Raw genomic sequence first — 20,341 nt, 5'->3', positions numbered from 1 at the left:
GAATTTTCCCATCTTTCCACCAGATAATGTTTTTTATGACTTGCCACCTTTGTCCCTAGAAACTCAGTTTCAATAAACTACTAAAAAACTGATTCCTTTACGCAATGGTTCTCAATAGAGGTATCCATCAGAATCACCTACGGAGCTTTTTAAAACTTCAAATTACTGGTTCTCTCCTCCAAAATTCTGATTTATAACTGTGGAGGAATTCATGTAGGTAGCTATTTTTAATGGTCCCCAAATTGATGCACACCTCCAAACTCACAGCAATCTCACCAGAGGTCAGATCACCACAGACATCACCTGATCCCTCAGGTGGTTGAACACAGGTCTGGTCTTAAGAAAGAGCCTGGTTTCAAGGAAAGAAACATGAGAAAGAGGTACCCTAGCACCTACCAGGGTGGAGCTTTCTGGCTTGCTTTCCTCCACGCTCTTTCTCTGCACCCAAGGGCACTTTTAGCCTCATTTCCTGATCTTAACAGGCTCACCTGCAGTGCTGTCGAGTTGCTGGGGCAGGCAGGAATGCAGCGGACAGGACTCGCTCTCGTGGCCTTGGCTGCCTGGGTGGCTCTTCAGCCCTCAGAAGGTGAGTGGCCGGCTGGCTATCTAAGCCTCCAGGGGAAGGAGGGGGGCTGCCTTCCAAGATGGAGCTGGAAGGAGTGAGGTACTTCTGCAGTTAGGGGTCAGATTTCCAATTATCTACGTGAGAGTGGCGTTGGTTTAAATTCCTCAACTCCAAGAGGCAATTTTAGGAAGGAACCTCATTTGCACTTAAATATCAGTAATTTGCCACCAGTGCAACTTTGAGCAGTGCTTTCTTTTCTGATGATAGTATCTTAAGAGAATCCCTGGGTAGAGGCTAGAGGAAAGCCCCTATTATTCAACTGTCTTCCCCCTTACCCTGACCTGCTGAACTGTCTGAATACAAGTGTGCATATTCCTGGAAGAAAGACAGACTGGACCTCTGGTTTATGTTTTGGTAAGTTGCAAGCTTTCTGATCAAAGTCAGCCCTGTGGTTACTGAAAACCAAAACTTCAGTCTGATCTTTAAAAAGGAACACAGGATAAAGGAGATGATTGAACCATACAAATTATATCAAAGAGAACTTCTATTGTGATTTGCTAGCATATATATGGAGACTATAACTGCGTCTGGACTGGAGGCAATCTTTTCTACTGTATTTAGGAAACTCTAAATATAGGTATTTAATACTTGACTGATTTGACTCTTTTCCACTGTCTTCTTTTCTGAAACTTTACCCTGAATAGAGTCTCTAAATTCAGAAGAGGTGAAATGTAAGTTTTGTTTGGTCTGCTTTTTGAAAAATTAAGCCAACATTTTTTTTTTAATTAAAAATATTTTTATTTATTTATTTTTGGCCGCACCGGGCGGCCTGTGGGACCTTAGTTCCCCGACCAGGGATCGAGCGGGTGCCCCCTGCAGTGGAAGCGCGGAGTCTTAACCCCTGGACCATCAGGGAAGTCCCGAGCCAAGGTTTTTAAACTGACAGATTCCAAATACACATACTCATATATACACACATACGAATTAGATTTTAGAGCTTCTCTTGAAAAGTCAGATCTGGCAACAATGGTTCCCCACTCCCCGGCAAGAACTAGCTAGAGCAGACCAGCCTCTGTCCTACTCTGGAGGTGGCTATCATTCTATGACTCCCAATAGAGTGCCCCAATCTACTGAGCTTTATTACTGAGCACAGTTCTTCATCTCTAGCCACTTATCTTAGCAAACCAAAAAGGTTTTCAGTTTATATGTTTCTGTAAATTTTTCAGAAAATTTCACCATTAAAATTTTAGGACTCACCCCCATTGTTAAACAAAAGTCTACCAGCTAAGGCTTTATTCCTAGTCTTGGCAATGCAGTTTTTTTTTTTTTTTCCTCACATAAAGCTTTGAAATAAAAGTGTATACAACTCCCCGTTCAGCTTCCGGGCCTATTTTATAATCCAGCCGCAGGAGCAGCAGCCGCCCTCCTCCAGGAGAGGAGGGAGGGAGGGGCCGGTGGAGGGGGCAGGGTAATGAGGGAAGCCTGCCAGACCCAAGGCCAAGGTCTGCATGGGACTGAGCTCTGGCAGAGGGGGTGGGACCACAAAACACAGAGGTGTTTGAAAAGGAACAGTTGGCGATGATAAGAAAGAGCTGAGGAGACCAAACAGTAACTTTCTGGGTTAGTCTTGGGCCTTTTTCCTAAGGCAGTTTGGGTCACAGGGAAATCACATTGTCTGGGAAGCTCCAGCTTTCTTATTTAAAAATAAGTGATGTCGGGGTTAAAATACATGAGAGTAGGCCTGAGAACAGTTGTGGAACTGAGGGGCAAGCCCACTGCTTTCCGTGCCAAACGTCCATTCAAGTGTCTGTGTGTCTCAGGTGCCTTGTGGGAGGTTGTAATGAATTCAGGCTGGGAGAAAGATCAGGTTGGGAGGGAGAGAGGGAGGGAGGGAGGGAGGGAGGGAGGAAAGTGAATACTGAGCAGCGCAGGGAAGGAGGTATACATGGCCCTGGCAATTGTCTCAGGCTGAGGGAGGGGATAGGGAAGTGGCCCATGGCCGTGTGGGACTTTGGGAAATACATTTTGTTTTTTGAGGCATTAAATGTTCCATTCTCTTAATGGTGCCTGAAGTGTCCATCTTGATGTGATGGCTCAGTAACTGGCATCCCCAAAATATTCTGCATAAATCAGGGAGCAGTTGACTTACCCATAATTAGAAGCCCTGGATTCTCCTCAAAGATAGGGCATACTCCACACCTGCTAACGTGGCTGCCGGCTCCCAGAACTCAATTCCGACTCCATAAAAATGTCTATCATCCAGTGGCCAAGAGCCAGATTATTTAAAGCCACAACCTAGGGCTTTGTGGGCCTTGCTGTTTTTATTGTGCGTTAAAGACTAAGCGTCCACTTTGTCCAGCAGATACAAGTTGGGGGATTTTGCTTATGTTCCAAATTGGCTTTCTTCCCATTTCCTGTGACAACCTATTTTCTCAGTGCAGGATGGCTCCTGATTAGAGATACTTGCTAGGGACTTGCTGCTTGCATCCTAAAAGAAAACTTTATCTTTTGTTTGTTTTAATCATAGAAGACTCACTAAGGAGGGTTGGAAGAATATACATTTGTGCTTGAAAGTTGTTCTGAACAGTTGGGACTCTGTTTCACCAGGAGTGCTTCCTGAGAAGCCAGACAAGACGTGCCCAGTAAATCTGCCCTTCAGTTTCTCTCCAAGTGTGCCCTTTAGTTAAAACAATAGGTCCTGATTTCCCTGAGTTCAATAACATTATTGGATTTAGCATCTAGATTTGGTTAAAAAAAACCCAATCATCATCTTTATAATGTAGTTCAGGTTTGTTTGGTTTTTTTTAATGTCCTTTTCTATATCTAGAGAAGCAGACTGGCTTCTTATAATAGCAATCTTCTCAAATTTCAGTCATATATGGGCCCCTTTAAAGAAAAACATTCTCTTTATTCTCAATGATGACTTTTAAATTATTTTACTACATCACTTGATGTATAAACATATAACTAGGTATAAACCCCATATATATGTGTTTATGTATGTATCTTCTGCAACTGTAAAACCAAAATAAATTTAAAATTTAAATAAAACCACAACTACAAAGCCAAGAAGATTTAAATGTAACAATATTAATTTAACCTAATGTTAATGTTTGGCCAAAACGAAAATCGCTATTCCAAACATGAATATAGCACTGATACTCGAGGTGCAGGTTTTGAGTTTCATGTGCATTAACTACCCTGTTCAGAATAAGAAGTGTTTTTTTCCCCACCATCTTTTTCTGTTTGAACCCTGATGGTATAATTTGCCCCTCCCTTAGCATGAATCCATTTTGAAACTCCACTCTGTTCTCTTATTGGCCTGGGACAATTAAGATAGTATCTGACTTGGTAACAACACTAGCATAAACTTAAAGCAAAATTCAAATGTCCTGCAAGTGCTCCTTTAAGATGGTCTTCCAGAAGGTCCAGAACATGTCTATGTAAAGATTATCATTGAGATGAAATATTAAATTTAGGCATTGTCTGGAGAGCTCATGGACCCTGAGAACACATCCCCAGACGTCTATGAAACCCAGTTTAAGAAATGCTGGCATACTGGGAAGAGTGTGAGCTTTGGACTCCAAAACGCCAGGTCAGAATTCTAACTACATGAACTTGGGGAACTGCTTAACCACGTATAACCACACAGATTTTTAAAAACATTAAATAGGACCATGAAAACGTTCCTGTACCCAATTCCAACATTTGTGTAGGTTTCCCCAGACCAACAAACAACACTGAACTCCTCTCAATTCTGACACTATCTACCCAGAGATAGAATCAGATTCCACAGGCAAAGGGGTCAGCCCCACAAGGCTGCCCTCCACTTCAGGTGCCAATCGCAAGCCCACATTGTTACCTGTGCTTCTGACCAACTGGCTATAAATGGGTGGTTCCAATGGTCTCCCTCCTTGGGTTTGATTAATTTGTTAGAGGGCTCATAGAATTTAGGAAAACCTGCTTACTCACCAGATTACTGATTTATCACAAAGGATATCAAAGGATATGAATCAACAGCTGAGTGAAGAGATACATAGGGTGAGGTCCCGAACAAAGGAGCTTCTGTCCTGTGGAGCTTTGGGCCCAGCACGGCAGCACATGGAAGCATTTTGGTTCCCCAACATAGAAGCTCTCCAAACCCCCTCCTTTTTTTTTGCTTTTATGGAGGCTTTATTACATAGGCATGATTGATTAACTCATTGGCCGTTGGTGATTTTTATTTATTTATTTTTGGCCATGCTGTGCAGCTTGTGGTGTCTTAGTTCTCTGACCAGGGATCGAACCCGAGCCCTCAGCAGTGAAAGCGAGGAGTCCTAACCACTGGACTGCCAGGGAATTCCCAGCCATTGGTGATTGATTCAACCTCCAGCCCCTCTCTCCTCCCTGTAAATCCGGGTGGAACTAAAAGCTCCAACCCTAACCAGCCCGCATCCTTAGGCGCTTTGCAAAAGTTACCTTCATTAACATGAACCCAGTTGTGGTGGAAAGGGCTTATTACCAATAATGACCAGACACTCATTTCACCTTTATGGTTTGAAGCATTTTCGGGAACTGAGGACAAGAAAACCAAATATTTTAACAAAAGATGCTCCCATTGCTCTTATTAAAAGGCAATTCCAAGCGTTTTGGGAGTTGTGAGCCAGGAACTCACGTATATTTGAAGATCAAATATATCTGAGAAATATATTTTGGTCATGTGAATGACCTATATTTTGGTTGTCTGAATGTCCAAATATAAATATTTCTTATAAATCACAAAACACAATCTACATACTGCTTTATATTTTTTTCCACTTAATCATAGGTAACAGCATATCTGTACAACACATATAGTCATTTCTTAAAAGTTTGCATCATTCATCTTAACAGACAACAAACTTCTTGGAACATTAAAGTTTCATTCATTCATTATCAATTAAGAGTCCTATCAAGAGACAGAAACCAGACAATAATTAGAACAGCAGAAGTTTAATACAACAAATTATCAACTATAACAAGAGACAGGCTAGAAAGAGGACACTAAAGCATACAGGAATAGCAGATTTTCCCGGGACAAAATAGAGTACTCAGGGAAGAGATCCTGCACCCCTTCCCTGCCCAGCTGAGACCAAGACCTTGTTGGAGGGCACAGCCATGCTCACTGAATGGCAAAAAAAAAATCACCAGGTCTGCCCTCCAGTTTGCAGGGGAAAGTTCTTCACAGGGAGGTGTCTCACTGGAGGGAGAGGGGGCCAAGGATGGGGCAGTCTGGCTCTTTAGTTGTGCAGCTGACAATATGTTTATTCTGTGGATGCCTCTGAAATGGGTGCCTTGGAAATCAAAAGCTTAATGTCAGCCACTTACATTACAATCAAAAAAGGTGGCTTTCAGGCACTTACACTACAAGGGCCCATCTTAATTTCATAGAATAGGCAATTAAGGGTGAATTTGAAGCTAAGGGGCAATACATTGACAATGGACACATTCCACAAACACTCAGACACCGGGATACCTACTATGGAGCTGGCACTGTGCTGTATATTGACCTCCAGATGATGTCTTTTTTGTTTCCATTTATTGTTTACTATTTGTCACTTCTGTTCTAAGCACTTAAATGTATAAACTCATACAAGCCTCACAACCCCATGAGGTAGGTGTATTACCATCTCCATATTGCAGATAAAGAAACTGGGACACAGAGTATTAAGTAACTCACCCAACATCAGCTAGTAAGTGGCAGAGCCAGGGCTTGAACCTGGTAGTCTGTCTCCACACAACTAATAACTGTGCAGTAATGCCTGTCAGCATGTCTCTATGGCAAAAAATTACCTAACCCCCTTCAAGACTACCCCCTGAGCACCCCAGTGTCCATGATGTAAGAAGTACTGGTGACCAAATCTGTTCAGATTAACTAAAGAAAAACCCTCATTCACTCTCCATTACACAAACATTATCTCAGGGCTCTAAGAAGTCTCTGGGAGAACTTTATTTGGGCACAGCAGCTTCATGCATCATATCTTCGTGACCCCTTCTTGCCTATATGGTGACAGCAGTGGACACCTTTGTCTGTAGGCATCCACAGTGTGAGTGGCTCCATTAAGGTGTGAAGTTCACTGGAAGGGGAAATGTGTCCCCAACCATATTTGGAACATTTCTTTAACTACTATCATTCTTTTTATAATTAAAAAAAATTTTTTTGTACCTATTGCCATTCTTAAGTTACACTTATGGACTTGAGATACTGACAGCAGCCAAGTGAATCTTTCTTATCATTTTTATCTTTATCCTGGGAATATTTCTCTAACAATGGCATGTACCTTTGCTCTGTTTCCTTTCTTGTGTGTTCCATAAAGTATTCTTGTAAGGCTAACTGGCCCGAAGCAGGGGAACACAATCGGATTCACAGGTTGCATCAGACCGAAACTCTCCGGACCACCCAGTTCCAGGAACTGACCTGGGGTCTTTGAACCCGGCCCAGCCTTCCCGCCTTTCGAGGGGCGGGACTAACGGTCCCCCAGGATACCCGAAAAGACCACCAAATAAGGAATACCCTGCGCCCTCCCAGATTCACCACACCCCTTTCCCTTCTTCCCCTATAAAATCTTGCCCAACTATCGCCCGGGTGCAACTTCTCTGGCCCCTTTCTCTCAGACCAGTGAACCTCGCCCGGCAGCGCTCCCTAATAAAGCTCACTTGAAGCTTTCCTCTGTTTCGCGGTGCCGTTTGTTAAGATCCGATCTTACAATTCTTTGTACTGGTACTTTTCAAACTGCATTTCTAATAAGCCCCCAAGGGACAACCATACTGGAGCTCTGGGAACCGTACTTAGCCATCCATCTAAGGAAGACAGGAAACTGGGTCACCTCCGTACATTAACAGAATCCTTTCCTTAAAACCCAGAATCTAATCTTTATATCCAAATTTGATGTGCAGTGTTTTAGTGCTGGTCTTAAAAGGTCTTGAGTAGGGAAATCTTTAAAGCCTTCTAGTTACTGACTAAAACTGGATCATAGACATAAAATCAAATCAGGGACAGACATTCCCATTAACCATCCAACTCTGACACTTAATACTGGAAACAATGATGACAACCCAAAACCAACAGAATCAACGGCAATAACACTATAATAAGACAAAATGCTTTTAATGATACTAATATCATCATCTTTAAAATATTAAATATAATATTTAATTATATAAAATTAAATATAATGGACAAATGATTCGTCATACTGAATTGACCCCTAATTACTTGAGGGTGGGGGGATGGTATGTTTCTGAAAAGCACTGTGTAATTTTAGGACACTTGAGACATAAGACCTTGATCAAAAAACGATAATCTTATTTTTTAAAAAAGGAAAAATATTTAAGAGCCTTAAAACAAGATAAAAGGAAACATAATATAAGACTACAACAGAGTTTAGATCAGCTCAAGAGACATTCAGCACTAATGCCAGGCACTGTGCTATGTGGTGTGGGTATAAAGGTATGCTGAGGGAGTTCACAGTCAAAAGACAGTCGTGTAAACGCTTAATTTTATATATGGTAAAGACAGAAAAGCACAGGGCGTTGTGAGACCTCAGATCCATGTGGGGAAAGAGCAAGACTGGGAAAACAGAGGCAACTGGGAGGGTCAGTTGGCCAGGAGCAAACTGATGAGGTTTGGAACTTGGGCAGTGGTAACAGGGACGAAAAGGGGGAGACAAATCTGAGAAATGTCCAGGGAGTAAAATTTACAGGTGTTTGTGACTGGCTGTGGAGTGCAGGAGGATGGAAAGACACACGGGTTTCTGGCTTGGGTAACTGTAAACGATGGTTAAATGAGATGAGAAAATGAAAAGGAGTAAGTTTAAAGTGGCAGGAGATAACGTCCTCAGTTGGATACAGAGGAATGACTGTATTAGGGGAATGAGGAATTTAATGTCTTGAAAATCAGGGATATGGAAAATTTCTAGGACGGAAAGGGTAAAAATGTCACATGCAGCAAGGAGGTCTTCTAAGATATTAGGAAATTGCTAGGGTAGGGACTCTGAGTTCAGGTACAGTGACTCACTAATTTTTGTATACTTAGTGCCTGGAACAATGACTGACACAAGGCAGGCGCTCAATAAACGCTGCTGAATTGTACTGATGTGGCAATTACCTTCATTGTAAAATAATACTTGATTCAAACTCAAAAAGATTTGTATGAGATATTGTTGCTCTTCTCCCAGGGAAGTTTTTTCTTGACCTAACCAAGCCTAAGTTTTCATTAAAAAAACTTTTGAAGGAAATGTATTAACCTTATCAATCCAACCGAAGGGGAAAAAAAGCAAAGAAAAAAGATGACTGAAAATACAAAATAAGATGGATAAATAAATTTAACCAAAAGTTTAGTGTCACGCTATTAATATCAGAAAAACAGAATTTACGCAAAAGTCTGTAATAGCCCTAGAGGAATCTTAGGGAAGGATAAGTACAATCAATTCACCAAGAAGGTTCACCCAAGGCTGAGAATAGGGTGGGGAAGTGATGTGACCGAGGTGAGTCGTGCAAGCGCAGGGTCGAATTTTGTTTTTATTTAAAATTGCAGTATTTCATTCATCATATATGTCTTTGTATTAATTCTTATTTTAAAAAATGCTGCATTAAAATGTGACTTGTCTTCGTTACTGAGTTTTTTGGCGCCCCTTTAAATTTGGCAACCGAGGCTAGTGCTTCTACTCCAATCCCGGCTGCATACCGGAAGGGTACTTGTACGCGTTTGAAAATATAACCCCAAGCGATGCATTGTAAAAGCTGACAGACTGGCAAGGAAAAAAAAAAAAATCTGACATAATCTCAACAACAGTGTAAGATTTCTTACCTATGTGCATGAGAAACGGATAGATCAAGCACCCAAAAACACTAACGAAGGTGGGAAAGACGTGCCCAGCGCAACTGACTTTGCCCCACAGCTCCAGGAAGGACAGCCCGCGGTAGGCCAGGCTGGCCCTGCGCGCCCCGGCCAGGCTCTCCCGCGCCGCCAGAGCGCGTCCTCAGGAGCCGCCGGGCAGAGGCAGGACTCGCGCTTCCGCTCGGGGAGGTCCGGGCGGCGGGCGCAGTTGTCTGCTGTTTCAGGGTCGCGGCCGGGGAGGCTCGCGCTGGCTGACGTCCGTGGGCGCGTGAGCAGCCCAGCCACCACGCCGGTCGCGTGATGTAACCCTCCCGGAGGCGCACTCCTTATACTTGCCCGCTTCTCCGCTCCCGCGCCCTCCCTGCGCCGCAAGCACCAAACACCCGCTGAGCGAAAAGCAGGCCCACCTTGCCTGTGGCGCCCAGCAGGTTGCACAGGCGCAGAGACCGGAAAAGCGGCGGGACGTGGCCCAGACAAGCGACGACAAGCACCACCCGCTGCCCGCAGCTGTCGCCCCGCACTCCTCCTCCTCCTCCCCTTTTTTGGGCCGGGGCTTCGGCTCCAGCACCTAGTCTCCAGATCCACGGCCGCCTTGCCTACAGATAGGTGTAGCGCGACAGCCGTAAAGCGCCGCAGCGTCGTGCTGGTGTCTTTCCCATCTTCGTTTTAGTTTCCTCTGATTTTCCTTTTCTAGGGTCGCGAGTTGAACCTTTTATTTTATCGTGTTTGTGTTTTAAATAAATGCACTTAGGCTAAATTTAGCTGTATCCTACCTGTTATAATAAATAGCACCTCCGCTGTTTTCCAGAATAAATGTTTCGTGATTTCACTTTTAACCAATGAGTTCAATGCATTTTTTTAGTTTCTAAGAAAATGATTTTTGTAAATTTATAAATATATTTTCTTTATTATTTAGACCCAGATTTTTTTTTTTTTTTTTTTTTTTTTTTTTTGCGTTATGTGGGCCTCTCACTGTCGTGGCCTCTCTCGTTGCGGAGCACAGGCTCCGGACGTGCTGGCTCAGCGGCCATGGCTTATGGGCCTAGCCGCTCCGCGGCATGTGGGATCTTCCCGGACCGGGGCACGAACCCGTGTCCCCTGCATCGGCAGGTGGACTCTCAACCACTGCGCCACCAGGGAAGCCCTAGACCCAGATTTTTAAACGGTTACTTTGCACAGGAACTGCCTCTTCAAACACTGTATACTAAAAAAGAACTCAACTGTAGATACGGTAAGATAGTGCTGTGATGTAGGGAAGGAAAAAAAATTTTTTCCTTCTACCCTTCTAGGTTCTGTACTAGGACCCCTGTAACAAAAGACAGATTAACAAGAGAAAAGCATACAAATTTATTTAATGGGTGCCTTTGAGGCAGGAGATAGATGGGCCCCAAGCTAGGCATTTACAACTGGCCTCCCGTTTACATTTCTTGGGGTAGGAAAAAAGTGGGCTTCAGGCAGGACCCTTACAACTAGCCTCCTGTTTGCATTTCCTGAGACAGGAGTTAGATGGGCTCCCGGTTAGACATTTAAAATCAGCCTCCTGTTTACTCTCCAAAATGGAAGCTATAACAGGGACAGGGTAAATAGCCAAGCTTTGTCTCTTGTGGATGCCTTAAGATAACAGTTATGGCAAGAACAAAGAGGGGCAAAACCTTGTTTGAGTAAAGGATCAAGGGATCTCCGTTCCCCCCCTCCTTGGGGCAAGGGAGACACTAAACATGCACAGAAAGTCTCCTTGGGGGTCAAAAGTCAGGGAACAACGCCAGGCCCTGATGAGTCTTGCTTCCCCACCCCCCCCAATCCTTTGTGTGGAGATCCATCTTAGCTGAGAAGTGCGTGCGCACCTACGGGGAGGGTCCTGAGACAAATTAGCCTAGGGGGACAAAGCAAGATGATTGGCCAGAAGGGAGACAAGGACCCAGAAAACTGGCCCCTCATAAAGGATTTAAACTTCCCAAAGGTGCGACTCTCTCTCTCGGAGTTTGCCTGTGCGCCTGTGCGTCTTTCCGCATGTACTGTGCTTTTCCAAAAAACTTTTTACATTTCTCTTTACCTTCTGCCTCCTCGCTTGAATTCTTTCCTGACAAGGCAGGGGTTTAGGCCCTAGCCGCTGGCTTCTGTGGTTTAGCAGTTAGGACTCCCGGTCAGGGAACTAAGATCTTGCTTCCAACTACTGCTCACTGCTGCTTGTTACAAGCTGCTGCTTACTGCTGCGTGCGTCCGAAATCACCTTCACGAGGAAATGAAGACCCAAAGAAGCAGTCTGAGTTACTGAAATGGAGCAGGACCCTATGGTCCTTCCCCCCACCCCCCATGTCCTCAGCCTGCCTTTTATCTGTGGAAAAAATTGAGCCAAAGAATAAGTTTCATCAGAGAAGTGAGAAAATGCAGGAACAGGAAAACAGTCAAAGGAGACCAAATTATAATAGTTCAGTCATTAAGCAAAATCAAGGACTTTTAGTTTCTCCTTAAGGTCCATAGACAATATTCTGAGCCATATCCGGTGAGCTGTACATAAGCTGCCACAGTTCCAAGAATTGGCCTCGAAAGAAATGGGAACAAACCAATCCCGGAACTGAAGATTAACTGTACCGAAAACAATCGATATGACGCTGGTCAGACCACCGATGACTGTCAGAGCTTCTGCACCACGTAGCCCCCTCCCTCTGTCTATAAAAACTCTTGCCCCCTGATTGTCAGGGGGGGAGTCGGCCTTTGGACAGGAGTCTGCCCTCCATACCCTGCCCCCACCCCGGTTTCCGGCATCCAAAATAAAGTAAACTTTCCTTTCCACCAACCTCGCCTCTTTATTGGCTTTTGAGCGGCGAGCAGCTGGACCTGGGTTCGGTAACATTACGACTTATATATTAAGTTGGACAAAGAGTGGTAATTGTGAAAACGTGAGAAGACAAAGGAACTTGGGCTAAAGCAGTTAACCATGGAAAAGTGACTAGGAACATAAGGCTTAGTTTAAAAAGGTTCGTTTGTGGTTCGTTTGTGCAGATTTTCCTTGGCTTCAGCTTCCTGTGGGGTGGAGATACCATCTCACTTCACCCAGAAGGTGGGGTGGTACCACCCTCTGCTGCTAAAAATTTCTTTCTTCCCCAGGTGTTGGGAGAGTACCTTTTACGTGGAAGTTTTCTCTCTTGCTTTTAGGAAGGTCAGAGTACCATTTCTGCATCTGTTGGTTTTTTAAGTGGCTTTAACTTAAAATAATCAACATGCCAGAGTGGCATATTTTGGGGTGGCGTGTTCCGAACTCTTTCAGTGACAAAACATTAGAAATTGTAGATGAAATGTACAATTTCTTAGAAAGCTAAGATATCAAAATTGACTGGAGAAGTTACAGAAAATCTAAATAAACATGTAACTACTAAGGAAGTTAAGTCAGAATTGAACATCTTTTCTTCAGACAGACAGTAGACCTAAATGGTTTTACAGGTTTTACCAAACATTGGAGGGACAGGTAATCCTTGTCTTACACAAACTTTTTCAAATAATAGAAAAACAGAGAAAGCTACCCAACGCATTGTTGAGATTAATATAACGTTAACACTCAGCACATTCAAGGATGATATCAGGGGATAAAGGTATGGAGTAATCTTTTTTATAAACATAGATGCAAAAAATATAAAAATGCAAAAATAAAAATATGTTTTTATATTTATATTTATCATCGAAATCGGAGGAAGTTCCTGGTGGTTCTTTCAAAATGGAAATATTGATAGGAAGCTGCTCTAGAAAACCTCTAGGGGGCGATGTTATCTAAAAGAATCTTACCTTTGCCCTAATGCAAACCACACTGTTAAGATTCTTCATTGCTTAACTCCTTGTGCACGCTTCAGAGGATTCCATCTTTCTTGGCCTTTTACATTTCCAGCTGCCTCACTAGGGCACCAGTCACATCTGTGAACATATGATAAATGCTGGCCTGCCTCTTGCCTTTCGATAGTTAATCTGTCTTAGGTTAAGTGATCTCCAGGTGAGCCCAGCCTACCTTTATATCTGAGAAATATAATTCAGTTTATTAAGTACATATAGGTCCTGAGTGCTTTTCTGGCTTAAAACTGTGCTTTGAATTGATGTCAGCACTCCGAAAACTCAAATTCTTAAGCACATAGGTTTGCCTATGATTCTTAATTCCCACAATGCTTCTGAAAGTCCATTTCATATTTTATAGTTGCCTGGGTTACAACTAATAACAGAAGTATGTGTAGTAGTAACTCTTCATCTTTCTACCCCCAAGGTCCAGCATAGTGATTCACTGTAAAAGAGCTCATAGCCATAAATATAGATAGTATTTCATTTATAAGAATTCACATAGTAATTCTTATATAGTAAGATGGGTGAATGAACGAATGGTTACATGAATAAACCCAAAACCTTGTTTGGGATAGTAAAACAGTTTGACTTGGAGAATAGGAAGCACAGCGTAGCTAAAGAAAGAAACAATTAGTTTAAGGAAATCAATGCATTAATAAATGTGAGGACAACCAGTGTCCTTCTCCCATCGTAATTTTTTAAAAATTGAAATAAGGAATTCCCAGGTGGTCCAGTGGTTAGGACTTGGTGCTTCGCTGCTGTGGGCCTAGGTTCGAAGCTCAGCACGCCCCCACCCTCCAAAAACAGCATATAATTCGGGGAGTTCCCTGGTGGCCTAGTGGTTAGGATTCCGGGCTTTCACTGTCGTGGCCCCAGGTTCAATCCCTGGTCAGGGAACTGAGATCCCTCAAGCTGCGGGATGTGGCTAAGAAAACCCAAAAAACAAACAAAAAAAAGGGGTACAACTGAGTGACTTTTAGTATATTCACAGAATTGTAATTCTAAATTACAATTGTAATTCTAAAAATCTAATTTCAGCCTGTTTCATCAACCCAAAAAGAGACCCTGCACCTATTAGCAGTCATGTCCCATTCCCTCCTACTCCCACCCCTGGCAACCACTAATCTCCTTTCTGTCTTTATGGATTTGCCCATTCTGAACATTTCATATAAATGGGATCATACAGTATGTGGCTCTTTGAATCTGGCTTCTCTCACTTATAATCTCTCCTTGTCCCAAGAGCAGGGACCTCTATGGCTTAGAGCTGACACCACTGAGGGGTTTTACTCATTTCTTTTAACCTCTAATTCAGGGGCTAACTTCTGTCTGTTATTATGAGACTGCAGCCACTGTTGACTATAATTTCTAACTTTTTTTAAAAAAAATGTATTACCCACTTGGAAGAATGGGGAGCATAGAATACTGTGTGCATGTGGCACGTAGGGATTTGCAGGTACACATTTTAGTAGGAGATTAGATTTCCTTGCATATTTCTGTTGCCCTTTTCTCCTTATATCTGGGTAACGTAAGCTCCTCCTAACCTGACTTCCTGCCCCGGTCACTCCTCCCTTATCTTATCCCCACTAGCTCATTACTGCAAGACAAATTTTCCTAAAACCCTTCTCCTTTCTCAAATCTTTAATGGACTCCATTTCATAAAAGATAAACCTCCTTAGACTGACATTCAATGGGGTGTGACCTCAGTCTATGCTTTGAACATACCTCCCATTACTCAGCTTCCCAGCCACTCAGTTCACACCAAGTGGTCTATTTTTCTCTATTCTCTAAATGTGCCCTGGGCTTTCCTATCTCAGAACTCTTGACCATGCACTTCCTTCGGCCTGGACAAGTTTTCTCCATTTTTCTCCACCCATCCAACTCCTTAAAGATTCAGTTAAGAACTTCCCTGGTGGGTCCATTTCAAACCTGCTCCAGGGACCCATGTGGTTGCTCCCTTCGGAGCTCATGGGACACTTTGTCAACCTCACCTCTTTAAGCAAGTACGGTTGCAACCCCAGTAACATCATCTGAAGCTGTTTCTCAACTCTTGCCTTGTTTTGTGTCTTTGCTTGTGCTTAGTTTTATCTCCCCACCCCCAATACAGTGTAAGTTCTGTAGGGTAGAGACGTGTCCTGCCCTGGAGTCTGCATGTACAAAGCCCCCAGTAAGTGTTTGCCTCTTGCTTCAGTGGGTTAACATTCTGTTTCTCTAGAGTCTTCAAGATAAGAGCCAGGCCAGTGTTCGGTAAACTGTGAGAGTTCACATTTCTTTCTTCTCCTCTTTTAGCCATACTTCCCATTGCCTCCAGCTGCTGCACTGAGGTTTCACATCATATTTCCAGAAGGCTTCTGGAAAGAGTGACTACATGTAGCATTCAGAGAGCTGACGGGGATTGTGACTTGGCTGCTGTCATGTGAGTGTTCTTGGGCAGGGAGGTCTAGACCTGCAGAGTGGTCGTTTCTCGTCTAGTGAACAGTAGGTTGGGGAGACTTTGCCTGATACGCAGCATGCATATAATTATTTGAACAAGGGAGGGGAGGGTGGAGTGAATGCGCACTCGCTCTGTGCCAGGATGTCCAGAGGCACTTGCTAACCCTCCGTTCCCTGCACTGCACTGCTGTGTTGAGAGAGAAATGCCTTTAGTCACCAGACAGTGTGCACGACTTTCCTCAGCCAAAAAGGGACATTCTGAGTGAAAACAAAAGCAAAAATAAAAACAGAAGATGACTCTATTCAATTTCATGGCTTTAACTATAATTTTTCCCTGCAAGTAATGGGCTGCTATGATTTTTCCTCTCTGAATTCATCAGAAGTGTATGTAAGATTCAAACAGAAGCGTGGAGGTGTCCATACCTGTCACAAGTGCTACGTGCAATCAAGTTCAAATGCCCTTCTTTGCTTTGGATTCTGGGCTATTGGCTCTTGGTGAATGTTCTCACCCCTCCTACCTCCACCCATGGCTCAGCTATTCAAAACTCCGGACTTATGATGTACTCAACGTCTCCACAGAGACTTTAGAATCGGAAATGCATTGGTACTTAGCAAATCTGGGTTCTGACAATAATGCTGTGAGGAAGGCGTAAATCATATCCATGTCGCACAGGAGAACGCTGTCACTGAGCAGATGACATAGCTCATCTGGTGACAGATAGCTAGTGAACAGCAGAAATGGAATGAGAACACAGGTCTCTTCGTTTAGAACACTATATTCCAAGGTCTCTCAAAACAACGGTGGGACTACCCATAAAATGTTCTCCCAAACTCCAAAGCATTTGGCACCTTTAAATCGTAACAAGGGCACATTAGGCATCTCCCAGGAGTGCTGGTTTTAATACCACTTGTGGCTCCAGGTGACACAAATAAGCCCAATGCTGATGCCTGAGTTCCTGAGTCACTGGGGAACCTCTTCATTAATTGAATGAATTCAACAAATATATATTGATTAGCGATTACCCAGTACCCTTCTATGTGCAAAGATACAGCAGTAACAAAACAGACTCTGCCCTCCTGCAGTCCCCAGGAGACTCTATCCAACTGGGTCCTGCAGACCATTCTCTGAGATTTAAGATACATTTTCCCCCCTTTCAAAGGAATCCATCCATTACTCATCCTTGAGAAACACTTCTCCCAGAAAATATTCTCAGAAGTTCAGAGGAAGAGTTTGTAAGCTGTCCATGGATAGACTTTCTTCAGGTCAGGGGGCTGTGAATTCCCTGAAATTTGTGGGTATGAATGTGTGAGCATTTTCTTAGGGAGAAGGTCCATAGAATTCACAAGCTCCTCAAAAGGATCTCATATCCAACAAAGTTTAAATATCACACTTGGGGTTAGATGTACGGAGGAAGACAATTCCTGACCCAAACTTTTAATAAGCACGGGTGTCTGTGGGGGAGAAGCGAGAGGACCGGAAATTCTCTCAGTGTCTCCTCAGATCACGCCCCTCACTGGCGCTGTCAGCTCAGGAGGGTTAGTCGGCGGGAACCAGTGACTCCCATAGCAATCCGGGGAATACTAACTGACGAGCTCCCTTCTGAGGGGATGCTTCACGTTCCCAACGGGCTTGAAAAGCTCCCATAGTATATGCCTGGCCAAGATCCCATCAGTTTTTATTTAATCTGAATAAATAGTGCTGGTAATAGTTGCAGAGTGAAAATTCATAGGCAGTTCACAGATAGGCAATGCTCTGGAAAATTGGAAACACCTGGGTATTTGTGTCAGCCCTACCTAGCTGAAGTAAATCTGCCTGAGGCTGCTCTCAGAAATGCTAGATTCTCAGCTTTCAATTCCCTCCACCTCACTGGCATATGTCACCTCAGACTAAAAAAGCCTTCAGAACTTGTAAGGGCTCCCATGGGACTCCCAGAAAGCCACAGAGAGAGAACCAGAGGAGGTGTCTGTGTGTATATGAGTAAGAGATAGATGCTGGGGACTCTCAGGGGACACTATTCTCAGAATTTCCAGAGAAGTTTCTTTGGGTTAAGCAGGTGTGAGATAGAGATCTAAAAGGTATAGGGTACAGGGACTTCCCTGGTGGTCCAGTGGGTAAGACTCCGTGCTCCCAATGCAGGGGCCCTGGGCTTGATCCCTGGTCGGGGAAATAGATTCCCCACGCCGGAGCTAAGAAGCCTGCATGCCGCACTAAAAAGTACGCATGCCGCAACTAAAGATCCCACATGCCGCAACTAAAGATCCCACATGCAGCAACTAAGACCCAGTGCAGCCAAAATAAATAAATAAATGAATAAAATAATAAATAAATGTTAAAAAATAAAAGGTATAGGTACAGAAATATTGCAAATCCTCACTTCGATAAAGGAAAATATGATCAAAAACATGATTCTTCATTTTAAAAAGGACTCAATTTTAATTAAAGGGAAACTCTGAAGCCAATCACTTGGATCTAAAAATACTTCATCCAAGTACAAGTTTTTAAATTGGCCCCTCTGTGCTGATAAGACAGCTGAAAAATATAGAGTAGTTATGACCTGGTCTCAAATAAGATGAAATTGGACTATGTAGTATTTTGTAATCATAAATTACAGGTCATCTCTGTTGTGTTTTCTGATTCGACATAAATAAATAAATGTTCTCTTGTTTTCAAATTGTTTTACTACAGACCATGTTTTTACTTATCCAAAATGTAGTCCCTTAACCTTGACTGTGTATAAAGACATTAAGGTTTGAGACAAGTGTTTTAGATGTAGAAAATATTGCAAGCGTTGAAAATACAATTCCCAAAAAGCATGTATCAATATTATTAATCACAATTAACTAATATAAATTAACTTACATTGAACTCACTAGATTTATTTCCTTGTCCTTTCTGCCTAGAAATAGGTCCTTTGGTTCACACCCTTTGAACAATCACTGGAATATTTGATGTCTGAGACAGCAGTTTGTTTAAAATTTCTCTACAGTGATTTCATTAAAGAGCTTCTAGCTCTTTCTAAACATAAACACAAGGCAAAGTTGTATATCTTGAGCAGAGCATTGCGTTTTTTTGTTTCTGTTTTTGTTTTCATCTTTTGGCCATGCCGTGCAGCATGTGGGATCTTATTTCTCTCCTTCCCTCCCCCTCCCCTCCCCCTCCAATTCCTTCTCCTTCTCCTTTTAGTATTTTCTGCAGGTGTTTGAGGAACCACAGGCAGCACCATAGTAAAGACTCATCCTTGTGGTCCTCAGCTTTAGGATTCAGTCTATGTCCAAAGATACACTGTCCCAAAGTGGGAACTGCCTATAAGTTCACTAAGTTTTTACTGACTTGTACTTTCTATCAGTGATTTTTTTTCTTCCCTTCTTGGCAGCCTTCACGTCAAGCACAGAAGAATCTGTGTCAGCCCGCACAATCACGTTATTAAGCAGTGGATGAAAGAACAGTCAGGCAAGAAAGATGCTGCAGGCAACATTTGCCGTAAGAAGAAACACCCCAGCAGGAGGAACAGTAAAGGGGCACATCAGGGGAGGCATCAAACACATGGCCATAAAACTCCTTACTAGAGAGAGTACAGATGAAGCTACACAGATGAGTCCTGAGTGAACTTGGCCGCGGCTGGCTATAAATATATCATGTGAATGTTCCAACAGGGAACAGGGCGAAGCAAAATATAATTTTGTAAAGGAACAATTATACAGATGCAAATGGAGCCAATAATATACTCAACTGAAAAATGAAATGAAGAGAGAATACTTATCTTCACATAATATTTTAAGCACAGCATACAAATGGAATTTCTCCAACCTTTTTATTATGATATTTTCCAAACCTACAGAGAAGTGGAAAGAATGGTACCGCGAACATCTGTATGCCTTTACCTAGATTAATCCTTGGTAATATTCTGCCACATTTGTTTTGTTTTCTCTCTTCTCTCCTTGTACATGTATATATAAAACATTATATACATAAAGATATAATTTTTTTTGCTGAACCGTTAACCATTTGAAAATGTTATAAACATCATGACACTTCATTCCTAAACTTCTTTTAGTGTTACAACTTGGCATCCCTCAAGAATAAAGACATTCTCTATATAATCGCATAATCAGCTTTATACCTAGCAACAATTTCATCATATATATGATATAATATATATGTTCAGATTCCACATTCAAATTTTTCCAACTATCTCCAGAGCATAGATTTTTTCCAACCAATTAATCAAGGTTCACATATTGCAATTGTTATATTTCTTGTTTTTTGGAATTTTGGAATTTTATTTATTTTTTTATATAGCAGGGTCTCATTAGTTATCCATTTTATACATATTAGTGTATATATATCAATCCCAATCTCCCAATTCATTACAGCACCACCCCCCGCCGCTTTCCCCCCTTGGTGTCCATACGTTTGTTTTCTACATCTGTGTCTCAATTTCTGCCCTGCAAACCGGTTCATCTGTACCATTTTTCTAGGTTCCACATATATGCGTTAATATATGATATTTGTTTTTCTCTTTCTGACTTACTTCACTCTGTATGACAGTCTTAGATCCACCCACATCTCTATATATTTCTTTAGTATCTTTTCATCTAAGAAAGTCCCTCCGCTTTTTTTCTTTCTTTCTTCCCATGGCATGAACTTTTAAAAAAAAAAAGAGTAT

At 42.6% G+C, this 20,341-nt stretch overlaps 1 protein-coding gene across 1 annotated transcript; it reads left to right on the top strand.

Annotated features, from left to right (window-relative positions):
* Positions 1-522: 522 nt before the first annotated feature.
* Positions 523-19,241, top strand: CCL28 (C-C motif chemokine ligand 28; the record flags this gene model as incomplete). The annotated part of the gene is made up of 3 exons (XM_082651988.1): positions 523-586; positions 15,531-15,657; positions 19,049-19,241. 3 exons carry the CDS (start codon positions 523-525, stop codon positions 19,239-19,241), a joined length of 384 nt encoding a protein of 127 aa, XP_082508114.1.
* Positions 19,242-20,341: the final 1,100 nt, after the last annotated feature.

The sequence above is a fragment of the Grampus griseus genome (genome assembly GCF_964374135.1).
Source record: "Grampus griseus genome assembly, chromosome: 3".
Classification (NCBI taxonomy): Eukaryota; Metazoa; Chordata; class Mammalia; order Artiodactyla; family Delphinidae; genus Grampus; species Grampus griseus.
Note: the sequence above shows the minus strand (reverse complement) of the source record. Positions and strands in the feature narration are given on the sequence as shown.